The sequence below is a fragment of the Hesperophylax consimilis genome, chromosome 19 (assembly GCF_061612785.1).
Source record: "Hesperophylax consimilis isolate HC1 chromosome 19, BYU_Hcon_1.0, whole genome shotgun sequence".
Lineage (NCBI taxonomy): Eukaryota > Metazoa > Arthropoda > Insecta > Trichoptera > Limnephilidae > Hesperophylax > Hesperophylax consimilis.
In genome coordinates this window covers 7,465,499-7,482,664 of record NC_142854.1, presented here as the reverse complement: position 1 = coordinate 7,482,664, position 17,166 = coordinate 7,465,499, and the positions used below count along the sequence as shown (strand labels likewise).

At 32.9% G+C, this 17,166-nt stretch overlaps 1 protein-coding gene across 1 annotated transcript in view; it reads right to left on the bottom strand.

Moving 5' to 3' along the window:
* The window catches only part of LOC149414745 (uncharacterized), a 157,338-nt gene that overhangs the window by 121,430 nt on the left and 18,742 nt on the right, over positions 1-17,166 (bottom strand). The window contains exon 2 of the mRNA XM_089643451.1: positions 13,382-13,591. Coding sequence (XP_089499577.1) covers positions 13,382-13,492 — 111 coding nt within the window. The 5' untranslated portion in view covers positions 13,493-13,591. The remainder of the gene's footprint in view (positions 1-13,381; positions 13,592-17,166) is intronic.

The following is a 17,166-nucleotide window of genomic DNA, read 5'->3' as shown; positions in this document are numbered from 1 at the left end:
GAGCAGTTTTGTTTTCAATTGTCCAACTTTTCCAAGGCAGATAATTTGAATACTCACGAAATAAACACTTCGTTAGGCTGAAGTCACGCGAAGCTCGCTTCTACTTGAAGGTAGCCATTATTGATCCACTGAAAAAACGTAGGTACTAAAGGTGCACGAACAAGGGAAAAACTATTTCATGAAATAGAGAAGGTAGATTTTTAATAGGCACCAAATGTCCACTTTCCTCGTCTAGAAAAATAAGTATTAGTAATTTATTACAATCCCTTTAAAAACGGGTTTGCAGGTTTTGCGGTTTTCTAATAAACTTTATTATATTCATAATATATCGGAACACGCGTTCATATACCTATCCAATAATAATAATTAATGACGAAATGCGAAAATACTGAACTTTTTAAGACCAAGTGTTTTGACGTCAAAAGTTATTTACATCCACGTCCTGACAACATTCGACCCCGATTGCAGCGCCGCGCCATCGCGGAGAGAATGACAACTTTTGTGACGTCATCAGGTTTAATAATATACTGCAATACGTAAACTTTATACTTTATTACAAACAAAACTTAGTGACAACACCTATTGGAAACATTTTTTAAATGAGAGATTTCTGACAAACTTAATAAAAAATTGAATAATAATAAAAAATGACATATAACTGAAAAATATTAAATAAAAATCAGACCCGTAAAACAGTTTTTTATCATAATAAATCTGTTTTTATTTATAGATATATTTAAAAACACTTTCTTTTTTGTTTGACTGAAGACTGAATCTTCCTCCCCAGGGACTGTAGCAATTAACTTTTAAAATATATTTTATATTTAAGAAGAAAAAATTTTTTGCTTGACTGAACTTTCCTTCCCAGGAACTTGAGTTAACAACGCTAACACCTAAGCCAAATTCTAATTGGATAGTACATACATTTCGTTTCGTATATTAACTACCGTATATTTTTTATTAACGGCGCGGCGCGAAACGCTGCTTGTTGTTGCTTCGTTCCTTTCCCATAAATCGTTGCTCGGCCCGCGCTTTTTTACATGTTTATACGCAGCATTATACACCTAAACATCTACTGATGTGTACATACTTGTAATTGCTTTAAAGTGTTAGATGAATAGGAATGAATACTGGACTAGACAGTACAGAGTTAATAAGGCCAGGTGCTTCTGTATTAGGACGGGGGAACTTACTATTGACGGGTTTTAACGGGTTATATTCCAAAACGGACTACTATATTCAGTGGCGCACTCTTGTTATTAATCTCTATTGTTTTTAGTTTGTAGAACTGCGTTTCATAATTATTTTTAAATAATTGTAAACGTTGTTATTAATTTAGCTAAAACGATAAATGTGCTAGTTTATGTTCGTGTAGAGAGCGTAAGTGACGTCACACCAGCTAATGTTCGTAGTTGCACCAGTTACAGACGTCACAGCCAAATTCGTACTGTTTAGGAATTAGCGATTGTATTTTCAAATGACAATCAGGCCCAAAAATCGTATACGGTTGACATTTTTGAATAGGAGCGGTCGTTTTTACGACTTGTTCTTGAGTTCCACAGCTCATTTGTGAAACGATATGCCAGCCTCTGTGTTTCCTCCCTCCAACAACATGGGTCTCTTGATTCTCTTCCGGACCCATATTCGCTCATTCCTCTCCTCTTCCTCTCGCCTTGAGATAAATTATCCAATAAAGTAAGTATTGTCCGGTGGAAAGAAAGTGTGTAATTTCTTCGGTCCGTGGATATAAGTGTAAGTTCGCACGCAGAAGAAATAATTGGAAATGACATTATTAAATCAGGTATTTATTTAATAATATATATTTATGTTCTTTAATGTTCTCCTGTTTAAGAGAGGAAAGACATTTTTTTGTTGGGCTGTACAACAATTCGAGGATTGGATTAGAATTTATGATCCTAAATGTTATTCGTTCCTCGGTATGAGACAGATTCAGGAGTAAGGGTAAGTAAGACAAATAAATCCTATAAGAATAGTTTGATTAGGATGTACATATTATAGGCGGTAACCGGATAAATCATCACAATGATAATTCATCACATCTTTAAAAAGTTATATAAAGTCATGGAAAGTGATGAAACAAAAACTTTATTAACTGGGTTATGTAGGTTAGGTTAGGATAGGTTAAAAAAAATTCAGGGTTCCTAATGACTTAATATCACTTTTTAAAAGTGTGTTGAATTATCACTGTGTTGAGTTATCATGGAACCATTATAGGCAATACAAGACTGCTACTCTCAGGCAGGAACATTTCATTTAAAGCCCTAAGTAGTAAGCGTACAAAGATGGTTTGAAAGGAGGATATGGAAATACGAATGATAGAGGGAGCGCGCTAATATTAAAAAACGATAACATTTAATCTAAAATGGTAAAAATATTTAATAAAATACGATTTGTTTGAAATATAGCAAAAATATCTGGACAAAAGATTTAGTTGCATTTAAAGATACACTGTGTTTTTTCCATGCCTATAACATATTAAATAACAGAACAAAACGTGTTTTTGATAATTTTCGGAGCTTATTTTGCGATTTTTTCTATGAGGGAATGTCATATAATTAACGTTAATAAATGTATACATGAAATTTAAAAAGTTAAAGAGAAACTTGTTATAAATCCGTAGAAATTGGGAACGTAGGGGCTTAAGGTAAGCTTGTAAATTATGATAACAATACATCTATTTACGCCACTGCAAAGAGACCTCATTACTGTCAACGCTGTGACGTGTATATTATACAATTGTGGTCAGTTTTTACAGAAACTAACTGTGGATCAAAATGCAACACACACCTCCATAAACAGAAGTACAGGCAGAGTCAATACAGTCACCGGCTTCCCGCTTGGTCAAACCGGCTGCGGCAACCATCCGATTACTCTAGAGATTTATCTATATATAAGGTCCCCACACAGATCTACAGATTAAATAATTACCTACTTAACGTTAGACACGACGATAAATAGAGGTGAGATAGGAGATGAACTAGTGGCCAGATAACCAACTGTAAGATAAATAGACTTGCAGGCATCAACCAACATGATCAACCAACAGGATACAACATTAAACTTCTAAAAACATGATTTTATAAACAAAGGGGTGATGGAACACTAGACACTATCGTATATAATATATACACGTTGTTCGGAACTCGTAGTACCTTCAAGCGGGAATCTGGTGATTGTACATCAATCATAATATAGAGAACCCAAAAGAACTTTTTCAGTCGAACTGAGCAGATTTTTTTCGTCTTTTTAAAACTGATATTAACCCATTTTTTTTCAAATTTGACCTTAAATTTCCCAGCTTTCGACACGTTTTTCTAGAAAATAAAAACTCAAATAAATAAAATTTACACAGCAAAATCGACTCCAAATGAGATGTAGATTCACCAGATAAACGCTTGTACTGTGAGTTTCCAGACACCGTTTATATATCTTTTACAATACAAGATTTCAGAAATACAGAATTAAGCAATTAAAAGAAAAAGTTTTAACGTTTTGTAAAGCGCCAATGGGTGATTTTTCAGAAAAATGGCGCTATACAAGTTATCCAATTATTATTATTATGAAATAGTAAAATAAATGTAAAATCCACATTTTAGAAATTTCATTAAATATATTTTGCTGCGATAGAACATTTTTTCTGCCGTGTGGTATCTTGAACAATTCATAACCTACTATAAATAAAATAAGCTTAGGGGGCATACACTAGCAAGGCAAACCGGTATAATATTATAAAAAGCTCCTCGTCTGAACGAGCCTTAGAATATAGAAATGTAGATATGGCATGAAATCGTGTTAAGTTATGGAAAAGTTATACGTTTGGTGTGTAGGTAGAAACGAAGGCGGGGCGCCCCTGTGCAGTACCAATAATGGTTAATTCAACCTTTGTTTCTATTATCTGTGTGTAACCTACACTGTACACCCCATTGAAAATGTCTTACAAAACGAATTTACAATACTATCAACTATATACTCGCTGCAATTACGAAAACGAAATAATTCATCCGCCCAAAAGCGAAATCGCATCAAAGTTATTATAAAATGACTCAACAGTTTGCAGAAATCAAGAAAAAATATGAATAATGTATTTAGACGAATTAAATTAACTTTTTCAATTGTTACGAAACAGAAATTAAACTTTCAAAATAACGTCAAGTTGTGTGAACATGTTTATAATAACATGTACATATTTATAACCTAGTTGAGTGCTTTTACGCTAGAAAGTGAATGTTAACAGAATTAACCATCTCTAATGAAATGAGTGATTATTATTGTGTTATTACTTCGCTTCGTGATTCATTACTAAACAATGTAGTCATTGCAAGATGGTGTGCATTAGGGCATTACTGGAATAACAAAGTCATCGTAAAATATTATATAAAAATAAAATAACACTAATTGATATGATTTCCCTAACGTAACTTGTGTATTCAAAGATGTGCCAAAATCGAAGCAATTCGTTTTTTTGTCAAAAGAGCATTATTTAACTAATTAACCATCATGTCGTTTCTCCTCACGAGTAGGCAGAGATGATGGACCGAGTTGTTTGGGACACATACTCCTTGCCCCATTCATATTCATACACCGACTCATACATACTCTTCTCTTAAGATTATTTGAAAATACAAGATTAATCATTGTTGAGAAAAAAAATTTCATTTATTTTTTGCCATATTTTTTTGCATAAGATTAAACATTTAGTATAAAAAATTATATTATGTTTAAAAAGGTAAGTAAAGGGAACCCGCAAAGGCACTGTAGTACCTAGTATTAAAAATGAATGATAAAATAAGAATAGAAAAAATAAACTTTTTAAACAAAATAAAATACTACAAATCATATACAACTCAAGCTATAATGTAAATTTTAAAGTTACGGTATAACAATGCAATAACGTTATGAAGAGGTGAAACATAAAGTTTCATGATTTAAATTTTTATTATTTAATTTCATTAGCTTCTCTAGGGCCTAGGAGTCGAAAGGTCTTACTTAAAATGGCGACAACAGGTTTCTTTCAAATCGATATGGATTATCTACGGCCATCGATACTACTTGGCGTTTTGATTTTTTCTGTTTCGTAGACGGCTTTCCTTTAATCTTTAATATAGAGTCGTGTTTTAACTCGACCGTTTTCAAAATCATCTGTCCGTAATTTTTTTGTACGTTCCGTTTCCGGTTCCGGATATAGGCCGTTTTAATGGTTGAATAAAGATAATTTTTTTTCAAATTTTATCGTCGTGTTTATTTGGACTTTCTTATTACCATTTTTTTCAATATTAATTAAGATAAAATAATTATTTAATTCCTTATTTGAAATAAATAAAAGAATTATCATTGAGATAGTGGCGTTCTTTTTGGTCAAAGTATTTAATTCCTTATTTGAAATAAATAAAAGAATTATCATTGAGATAGTGGCGTTATTTTTGTGCAAATTATGTAATTCCTTATTTGAAATAAATAAAATATTATCATTGAGATAGTGGCGTTTTTTTTGGACAAATTGTGTAATTCCTTATTTGAAATAAATAAAAGAATTATCATTGAGATAGTGGCGTTCTTTTTGGTCAAATTGTGTAATTCCTTATTTGAAATAAATAAAATATTATCATTGAGATAGTGGCGTTCTTTTTGGACAAATTGTGTAATTCCTTATTTGAAATAAATAAATGAATTATCATTGAGATAGTGGCGTTCTTTTTGGTCAAATTGTGTAATTCCTTATTTGAAATAAATAAAATATTATCATTGAGTAGTGGCGTTCTTTTTGGACAAATTGCGTAATTCCTTATTCGAAATTTTAAAAAAATGTTACATAAAATATGCACGGTTAATAATTAAGAAGTTGGAAATTTTGGTACTGAAAATCTAATTATTTCACAGGAAATTGTGGTTTTGATTTATTAAATAAGAGAAAATTAAAAACATACGTTTATGGATGCGAGTTCTACTTGTTTATAGTAGTCATTAGAATAATAGACATAGTAAGTACTTATGTAGATGAACTACGCGGAATGAAGTCATTCTCACCAGTAGTGGATATTGCAAGAAAACAAATTAACATAAGACCACCCGCCAAGAATGGAATAGAAATACCTCTTAATATGGTTAAAACATTTTATAATTTTCTCGATATGTGCATAAGAACACAATTATTATTACATAAAGAAAAGTTCTTACAATTGCAGTGGAATGACTCCATTACTTGACAGTATCCCATTTAAGGGAAGATTAGAAAACATGTAATAATAAACGATGATATTTAATTAAAATACAGTACTTAATTAATAAAGTTGAACTGGCAATGGCGTAATATAATAAAAGTCGTCGTTCAACTTTATATTTTCTTTGTCAATGTGAACGACTTCTCTATGATGTTTTGTTCTCATTTGTCAATATCCAACTTGAACAAATTAATGTTGTACCCGTGACGGTAAGCAATCGATAGAAAATTATGTTCGTTATGTAAGTAAGGTAACGAACGGTCTGCAGCGCAGTTCAGTGTGGAACTTTTCTGCATTTGGTTTATGTCGATTGCTTACCGACCCGTGGGGACGACGGGTTAACCTTTAAAAAGTATTTTTAACAACAATTTTTATTGATTTCAAAACCGATCTAAAATTGAAAATTCCTAAACGGTTCGAATTTGGCTTGCTGCTGGGCTGCCAGGACGTGAAACTGCTCCAACAAACGTTGGCGCGTGTGACATCACAAACGACCTCCCCACGAATATATCGTTTCGGCGGGAATCAAAATTGGTATCCAGAATAAAATCGTTAAAGAAAATGTACTAGTTTTGAAATATAATAAAATTGTCATTATTGTAGTATTTTTTTATTATTTAAAACATAGTTAAAATACTATATTCTACTATATGCTAGTTAGTACACATCATAAGACTTAATTTTTTTATTTAGTATTTGGATGTTTTATTGAAAGTTATAATATGACGAAAACATAGAAAAACATATAAATGCATAAAAATTGATAAAATAATGTGAAATAGTTTTTTTGTAACCGTTTATGTTCCGAAATGGTTGAAACCGTTTCGCAGATTTTGAGGTAATCGTTTTTAAAATAAACGTGTAACTTTGCCCGCAAGAAATGATTCCAATAGAGCACGAGTCGTACACCCGTACCCATGCAATGCTCTGCCCGAAACTCCGTTGCTTACCGTTGCCAAAAATTGATTCTGTGAGCGAAAATTTGAAACAGTACATAAAATTTAAAAAAAAGCGTATAAATTTTTTTTACCATAATACATTTTTATTAAAATATCTTCAGTTTTAGTGAGTATTTAACCTTCCTGCCCAGGACGGAGTCGAAAAATCTACAAACCTTGCCAAATGTCGATCGATTAGGACTGACATTTATTTCGTATATTAACTGCTGTAATGTCTTCCGATTTCAAAGAAATGCTCCAACGCCTGCGTGTGTGTACGTGATTGCCACCAAAATTTGATAGAATGCATTGTCGTCGACAATGAGTCTATCATCTATCTGCAGAGTGTCAGCTCGATCGGATGTCGGAACGAGAGTTAATTCTGCTTCCAATATTGGCATTCAATCATTCCCGAAAACAAAAGTAAAATTCAAATAGATAATTAAAAATGTAATGATTGCAAAAAACGCAAATGGTAGTTAGGCATATTAGTGCGGTTAAAACATAAGAATTTTTTCTTCGAAATATTATAGAGTTTCGCGCAGCCATTTCGTTGTAGAAACTGAAGCGTTTTCTGTTATTTTGAAAAAGAAACTGAAATGCCCATCTATAATGCATAGGCGCAATAATACTGTTTTTTTTTATTTATTTATTTGTATGAGAAAACAATTCCTTAGAACTTTTACCGTTTGTTTGTGTGCCTAGTTACTTATCCAGGTAACTATGAGGTTATTGATTTCACGTAACGTTTATCAGGTTTTCCAGGAAGCGACGTTTGCATATCGCAGCTCCGATATCTCATGGCAAGGTAAGCACTAGGCAGTAGCCACCAGGATGCGGGCGGGAGATAGTAGCAAATGAGGATACTACGTCCTGTTATCAGAGGAAAATGACGCACTAACGGTACATCTAATAGGTCCCTAAATACCTACCTACCCGGCTAATCAAAGTTTATCGCATGAAATAACTTCCTCTGATCTAATCTAGTTGTTATCAATAACCTATCAATACATATACCGTGATACCAACGGTAATAAAACTATGAAACAAAAAAATATTATTTTTTTATGTGAATACCAGCCAGGTATTGGACTATGACATCTCCGATCGGGGTACGTTGTGAAACTGAAGGGAAAGGTAAAAATATGGGAAGATGAAGTTTGGGAAGTTCCTGTATGTTCAGATCTCGTCACCAAACACGCCTAAAGCGATTTCAATCAACGTATCGATTCTGAATAAAGTTTGTTTTTGAACTAGCAACAAAATTGCGAACGGTGACACCTAGCTTGATGAATACTGTACAGGTTTTTCTGTCCGATATTTATTCAATCATTTCTATTACAATCTATGGATCTTATATGTATAGTTTTATATATATATTTTTTTTTATTTTTAATATAGTTTAAAATATGAAAGTCACAATTTATCAAGCAGAAGCTGTTCTTTTTTATATAAAAAATAATAATGTCTTCAGTATTTCACTTATAATTAAATAATAATAATCACAGGAAAAATCTATTAATTCTTGTAGACTGTTCCGTATAAACTTGGTGTTAACTAATCTCATAGGTACTGCGCACTCAAGGTTTGCAGATCTACCGCTCTGGCACCACCAGTATGTTTGTTACGACTTAGAAGAAATGTGACAACTTAGAAGTTCCCTTAGGTGCTGATATTCATAACGCACCTACGGGATTTGTGATTCGTTTCGGACTCGCTCTTGAGCAGTACAAGTATCACTTGAACTGCCGGTGGAATTACGGAATTTTAATGACGTGCCGTTTAAATTTTGGTAAGATTATAATACGAGTTTGTCTTATTTTATTTATTTATCTATTTTAGAAAAAATCGCCACTGATCTTATTCATTACGTAAATAATACCCAGTGAGCTTTTGCGTAGCGGAGTATCAACTGTCAATTCGCTTGACCACAAGAGACACTGGAAAAACCGCAAAACCTTCACCTCCATGAAATATGAATTGCGTAATTGTATACTGAGTCATTTAACTCCATATACTTAATAACAAATTTAAATATAAACCTAAGTACGTTGTTGTAATATCGGAAGTTATAATATATTACAATAATTTTCTTTCTTTTAATCGTGTTTACGCCAAATAATGGCTAATTGTCGTGTCATAGAGAATTGTTTATGGCAATGAATTTAGTTCCTGAACCCCGTTTTCCTCTCCTTCATACCTCTCCTCTTTGTCCGGGAGTCAGTCAAAACCCAACAGCCGTGACGCGAGGTGAACATTATTACCCAAAACGCATTGCATATCAGTAAAAACTCATATAAACGCATCGCAATAAATAAAGTTTAGCTAATACCAAAACTACAGTGGAATCCAAGTGCATCCCAACAAGTGAAAGTTCCTACACCTCTCTAAGTACCCTTATACCCTCATAAAACTCATTGCCTTAAAATAATTGATTATTTTATAAAAGGTCCACAGCTTAAACAAATCGTATAGTAAGTACCTAGTGTTAATAAAATACTGGAAAAAATTCAGAAATAATAAAAAATCAACCCGCAAAAAAAATGCTTCTCACTGTACAAATTAATTTTGAAATGTTCTATAAAACTGGTTTTACTGAGTATTGAACTTACGACATTTATTTCGTATATTAACTGCTGTAATGTGTTCCGATTTCAGAGAAATGCGTATTTTTATCTCCGCGTGTGTGTACGTGATTGTCACTAAAATAATACATTGTCATCGACAACAAGTCTATCTGCGGAGCTTCAGTTCGATTGAAAATAAAAGAAAAATTCAAATATGTAGATGTATTTAACTCCTCCAGCGTTTTAGGGTCATATATGACCGTGCGGCCATATTGTATTTAAATATTTAATTTTGATTTTAAGTATTTTTATATTTTTTCTATCATGCGGAAATTCGTTAATTTTTTGACGTTAGAAAGAGAAATAGATGATAATTCTTTCGAGTTTGCCTCAAATATTTATACTGGATGCCATTAATAAAATAAATAGCCAAAATGAATAATTCATATTTCGTGTCGCTATCGTAACAATCGGTGTATTATATGAACGAGATAAAAGTGAAGTTACAGTTTTATTTCAAATTCTCAAAACAAAACGAATGTAGGAAAAGGAAAATGTGTTTTCGAAATATCTTGTTCTCTCAATTTGATTCAATTTCTCTCAATGATTGGAATAAAAAATTAGGTAAAAATGTGGTTAGCGTTTTTGACAACATTTTTCACGTTTGACATTAAAATTGTATTATTTAGAAAGAGTTATGTTTATTTTAAATGTATACACCGGAAAGATAATTTTATTTACTTTCTAAAACAGTATTTTTTTATACGGAAAATTAAAACATAAGATGTCTATACCGCCTTTGAAATACTCAGAAAATATTGCAAACTAAACAAATGTGTTGAAAGTATTGAAGTTATTAACGAAATTAAACTAAAATGGTCGTTAAATTATTATAAGGAATAATTAGTCGCCTGTAATATCAATACAAATTGAAAATATCTCACGAGTAAAAATAAATGCTGCCGATGGGAATTGAACCTGCGCCTTCTGGTATCCGTTCAGACACTCTGGACCACTGAGCCACGTCGGCTTATTTCCAAGCCGCCAAATAAATAAACCGATTTTATTTTTGTAGGAAAGGCTTTGTTAGTGCTAAATTTCGTACTAGATGGCGTCGAGACATATTATATCTACATTTGTTAGTGCTAAATTGATGGTCATTTGTATTGATATTACAGGCGACTAATTATTGCTTATAATAATTTATTATCCTTTGTGCTATGCATAATAACCTTGTCTTATAAACATTGCCGGTTTGGAACCCGCGCTATATTGTTTATGTTAACAGGTTAGAAAGAGTTCAGGAACGATTTCTCAAATTCCTCAATTTAATCATTTAACACATACAACTCTTACGACGAAATCGAGAAACATTTTCGAATCACGAAACTACTCAACAGGAGGATTGTCGCTGATCAGATGCTCTTGTATAAAATTATTAATTCTAAAGTTGACTGCCCGGAGTTGCTGAACAAAATAAATTTCAATGCGCCAATTCGATACAGCAGACAAAATACCCTTTTCTACATTGATAGATGCAATACCAATTCTAATCAAAATTAATTTATGCAAAGGACATGTAACTACTATAATAATAAATTTGCAAATATAGACATTCGTGCTGAAATATTCACTGCTAGTTACTATCACTACAGAATTTAATTGTATCACATTCTAACTCATATTCACGACTGTTAAATTGATTGTACCTAATATTTTAATATTACTTGCGTGGCAACTTTTCCTTATCCCTCTCCTCCCCTTTCCCGTTCCAACCCAAGTCTATTTAAGTATAGTTATAATCACTTTTATTTATTGCTGTTTATAGTAGGTATATTATAGGTTTATCGTTTGTTGAATTTACATTCGTATTATTATTTTTCTTATTTGCTGCTTTATTCTGTTTTTTTTCTTTCTATTTTTATTAAATATTCTAGTTTACAGGTTAGTTTTATGCTTCTGAATATCTATCTGTGAACATTAATAATTTGGTCTGTTTTTTTGTTATCCTCTTATGTATATTGTATTACTAAGACTGTTTATGTTCCTCAAATAAATAAATAAATAAAATTACTTTATCATTAAAAATTATAATGGTCGAAAAGTGCGCAGGACTTACCGATAATAATACTACAGATGCCAGCCATACGTCATCACCAAGCTGTCACATATTGTGACCAACAATCATATATACAAATAGGTTGAGAAAGTTGTGACGAGGATAGAGCGACACTCACTTTCACAAATTCAACATTGGTTGTTATTATATTCTTAATAAGGATCCAGGAGCACTCAAAGCATATTAACTACGCGTAGTTTACAACTCGGGATAAAACAAATTGCAGAGTTACGATAACACAATGCCGGTTGAACCTCTACTATTGTAGATATTCTAGAACATAAATACATGTTTTTTTTATACTTAATCAGGTCCTATTTCATCTTTGGGGATGCTGTGTGGGGAGTTGGAATAGGAATCTAGGGGTCAGCGTGTCAACGACCAGAATAGGACAATGGGAAGAAGATTTTATTTATTCATACTTATGTGAGAACTATCGAGTTATAAAAATCCAGTTAATATAAAAATAGTTACATAAAATTACCAAGGCCTACTCAGACAAAGGATACATAATAACAATTACAAATTATATAAAAAGTCACTTAAATGACAAATAATAATAAAAATGGCAAGAGACTCAACGAGAGATAACTGATACCAAAGATATTAGAAGAACGAGATATGCTATGTTGGCCGCCGGACCGTAGGCGGAGTACTACCTAATTAGGGTACTTTGAATACTATCGGGACGTGTACGCACAGAAATCTGTTCTATGTATTAGTGCGGATACCTTAGCGTAAGCGAAGGTGTGCAGTAGTATTGGTGAACAAAACCGGCGACACTTGGCAAAACAATTCCACACAGTATGAACTGCTCATAGCACATCTCGTTCTTCTAATATCTTTGACTGATACATATAATATAATTATTAGCTCTCCAATTATTGTTAGATATTTTTTAGTAATAGCAGAATATTTTTTCTGAATCCATACAAATTATTGAAAAAATGTATACTTCAGCACACTCTTTGTCTTATTACATACTCGACACATTTGGGTCAGAGGGTTAAAATAAAGAAAATCAGATTCAATAAGCTTGATATCTTAAACAATGGGAATTAGGAACATTTATTTCAATATTGCTAAGACATAATTTAGTGTAAAGATGACCGTGATTTATTTTATGTAAACACATTAGATCAATCTAATTTGATGACGGGTTCTTGCACAGAATTTGAACAATTCATAAAATTTCAAAGTTAATATTCAAGTTCTGTTATTAAATCATTACTGACCAGTTATTTTCAAATACTGAAAAATAACAGAACTTCAAAATTAACTTTGTTCATATTTTGCGAAAACAACCATGTCTTGAAGTATTCAAGACGTACCTCATATGATCCAAGGCGGTCATGAAGATGAACGATAATGTCTTATCATATTTTTTGAGCCAATTCTACAACGTTTTCATATTTGCAGAAATGTGGATACCAAATAGTGCTTCCATATTCCAGTTTACTTCTAATTAAGGCATTGTAAAGGGTTAGAATTGATTGAAGATGAGAAGAGAATTCTTACCTTATCTGGTCCATTCAAGAAATCCGAGTCTGTGTAGATGCAGAGGGTGGACTTCCTCGACAAGGAGTCGCTGGCCAGACTGCTGGAGCTACTCCCGGTGGAGAACTTCATCTTGGACCGATACTTGTAGACCCGCCCGCGGCACTGCTTCTAATGCAACACATCCACTGTCATTCCACTTCACACCAATGTACAGGAAGAATGGTCAATCTGAAAAAAAAAACAAATGTTGATGACAAAATGTATTGGATAGGTCAAAACAAATATATTGACAGACTGAAGTTTCAACCGATATCGGCCACGGATTCGGCCACGGATTCGGCCACGGTTTCGGTTTCGTCCGAAAATTCTCCGAAACTTCGGCTCGGCCAAAACCTGGGTTCGTGATTCATGATGTGTCGTATCACGTTCGACTTGAATGCCTCTAGAATAACATAAATATTATGTTAAAAATAGGCTATGAGATAAAAGATGTTTTAAAGTTAAAAGATTTTTTTCTTAAGTTTATTATTTAAATTATATATTTTATTTCACAATGCATTTTATTTAAGTCAAACTTTAATGATTAATAAGTTTAACAATAAAAACGACTAAATTCGGGGATTAGAGTGTTTTTAACTGATTTAAATAAGTTTCGGTTTCGGCTGAAACTAGAACAGAAGCCGACATTCGGTTTAGGATTCGGCTGAAAGTCTGGTTTCAGTCGGTCACTAAAAAAATCCCTCAAAATCCCATGAAATCTGTGAATAACCTGACAATAGGAGTTACAAGGCCGGTCAATGGCCGAGTTGACAAATGTATTTATATATTTTATTCATTCATGTATGTACAATATTACAACGTTAACTAACTAACTAATATCACGCCTTTTCCCCGCAGGGGTAGGCAAAGAGGACGGAACGCCAAACAACTCGGTCTTGGCACACACTCCGTGCCACATTCATGCATCGTCTCATACATACTATAAATGTACAAATTATATATAAATAAATAAATAAAAATAAATAAATACTCTGTTATTATTCTGAATGTTAGTCTTACACCAGGACGATATTAAAAGTATCTGCCACTCTATCTGGAACGTGAAGCAAATATACTATATACTATTTTTAAGGCGATGACATACGTAGTAATGCAAAATCATGTGTTTTTGGTTTGAAAATTTGGTGGTCTAGAAATGTTTCAGATGCTTTAATTAAATACTGCGAGTAGAATACATCTTGACCTTTGAAATGATAGAGTATTTTTTATGTAAGTCTATTTATAAGCCCATAAAAAATAATGTATAGGCCTATGAAAACTGCTTTAAAGTTCAAAATCTCCTACTTGCGAACCCATTTTCGGTTATGATTTTATTGTATAATGTGGAAAATTAAGTTATTTATAAAATGATCGGAAAAAAATTAAATATTTATGCCTGAACATCCACAAAATAAAATAAAAGGCACTTTTTGGACTAGTTTTTTTCTTGCATAAATCAAAACAGGCGGATGGTGTTAAGCGGGAATTTAAACCTTATCGCCATCTATGTAATGGTTGTTATTGATAGCGGCTCAATTTAAAATATTACATGACGTAGTGCATCGCCTTAATATAATGGATTATTAAATTGCGAATTTAAATGGGTTAAATTCTTAATCGAACACGATTTCAAGTTGCATAGCATAAAAAAACATGTTCCGTTGCAAGAATGCAATTTATTGTAGTGCACTTGTACGGGTGCACGCACACGGAAGCAAATAGTAATACCAATATCCGAGTAGGTTACCTAAACTAAACAATGTTTAAACATAAATAATATTTTAATATAACGTCCTCCGTGCTGTATAAATGTATTATTCCATTTTACTGGATTTGCTGTTAGATATACGAAATTCTGTCAATCGGAACCACGAGAAAATGGTTTACAAATGTAAAATGTTTTTTCCATTTTGCGAAAAATTAATGTTGTATGGTTAAAAACGAATGGCAAGTAAAAAAATAAAAATTTTAAAGAGGACAAGTTTGACTGTAGACACGCCATTTTTGTGCACACTGATAGGATCGAAAGTTGAAAAATGTTTATAGAACTAGTTATAAAAGTTCACCTCTATACTAATAAATCGCAAAAAAAAATATTAGAAAAATCGAGTGGTTTCCATCGTAGAGAAGTTTGGACAATTGGGTAATCGGAAAACAGAACAGCAACCAAACAAAATAATATAAAGTAGTAGGTAAGGTTAGATCAAGTTTGTTGTTTTCTTCTCTCTTTGATTATTTATTTACGGCACAAAGTGCCTTTTAATACACAGAATGAATTATTTATATTAAGAAAAGATTACAAACAAGTCTAAAAGTACTGATACAAATTAAATTATTATTTACAGTGAAGATATAGAAAACAAAACTTAATCGAACAACTTTTTAAAGTTCGGTGTTATTAAAAATATCTGTAATTTCTGCACATTGGTTCCTAAGTTTTGTATGCGTGGTTTAAGGAAGTTTATAAACGAATTTGACAGTTTTTTGCAGTGAAAGATCGCTTGAGGGTCGAGACCATTACGCTATATGCATCATGGATTGGCCACATCTGTCACACGCTTAACTCTATTAGGAACACGAAACGAAATCAGTTGCAATAATGCAAGGCTGTCAGTAAGGGAATTATTGATTATTAAAAGAAATGTGTTATCAGATACTCTTCTTCTTTCGGACAGTTTTATGCATTTTAGATTTTTCATTAGATAGTTATTCATATAAATAAAAGGCAATGTTTTTAGGTATGTGGTCTATAGACTCAAAAATTACTTGACCCATTTTGATGAAAATTTCAACGTTTGTTCTTATTAGTGGCAGAAGAGTTAAGAGAGTGGTTTGAATGGTAGAAGTCGGGGACGCCCTGTGATGACTTACCTCATTATATCTGCACTGACAAAAGTCAATATAATATAGTTTTTAATATGGAATACAGTAGAGAATGGTTGAAAAAGGCGGGGACTCTCGAGGAAGATATGATACGACCAAATGAAACAAAGATTAAGAATGTTGTGAAAGTAGAATATAAAGCGTGGAAGTGAATGTTACTCATAGTTAAAAATACTCTCAGTTTTCAGGTACTCAAGAAATCACAACCTCAAAACATTATTCCGAACCAATCATAATCCCGAAAGACGCCGGTTACACGTCAGCTGGTACGAGGGTTTATTTTTGCAATAGGAACAAGTTTATAATTTATTGAAAATTTGTGCTGTAATATTCACTTCCTAAACTTTTCTGTTTTGTCATTAATTTCTATCATTTACACTATATCCTTTATCCAAAACGTAACGGACCGACTCGAAACACAAGTTACCAGTAGGTATTCAAGCAAACCATCTACCCACAAGTATGTATTGTGTTGCGCGCATAGCTGAGTCGAGTAGAAAGACGAGTAGGAAGCATAAACAGAAGAAGAAAATAAGAATAAGCGATGGGTGTTGGTTGTGTTGTGCAGATGACCGCGGGCGGTGCAAGTACAGGCTCGCTTTTGCGGTCACTCCTTCCACGCCGCGTTGGTGTCTTCGCGTTTTGGGGTCGCAACCCAGATTCGCTACTTCTCGTGAGCCCAGTGCCCACCGTCTGACTGGCCACACATTATTGGGAGCCGATATTCGGAACAGTTTCTCAACGTCTCGCTTCTCACGATACTCGCTCTGATGATGACGGCATACAAGGTTTCGTGTCCGTAATATTCCATGACAGAAGAGAACAGTGACAAAATAGGACACTGAAGAAAAATTTAGAAAGGAACACAAACTACAAGCTAA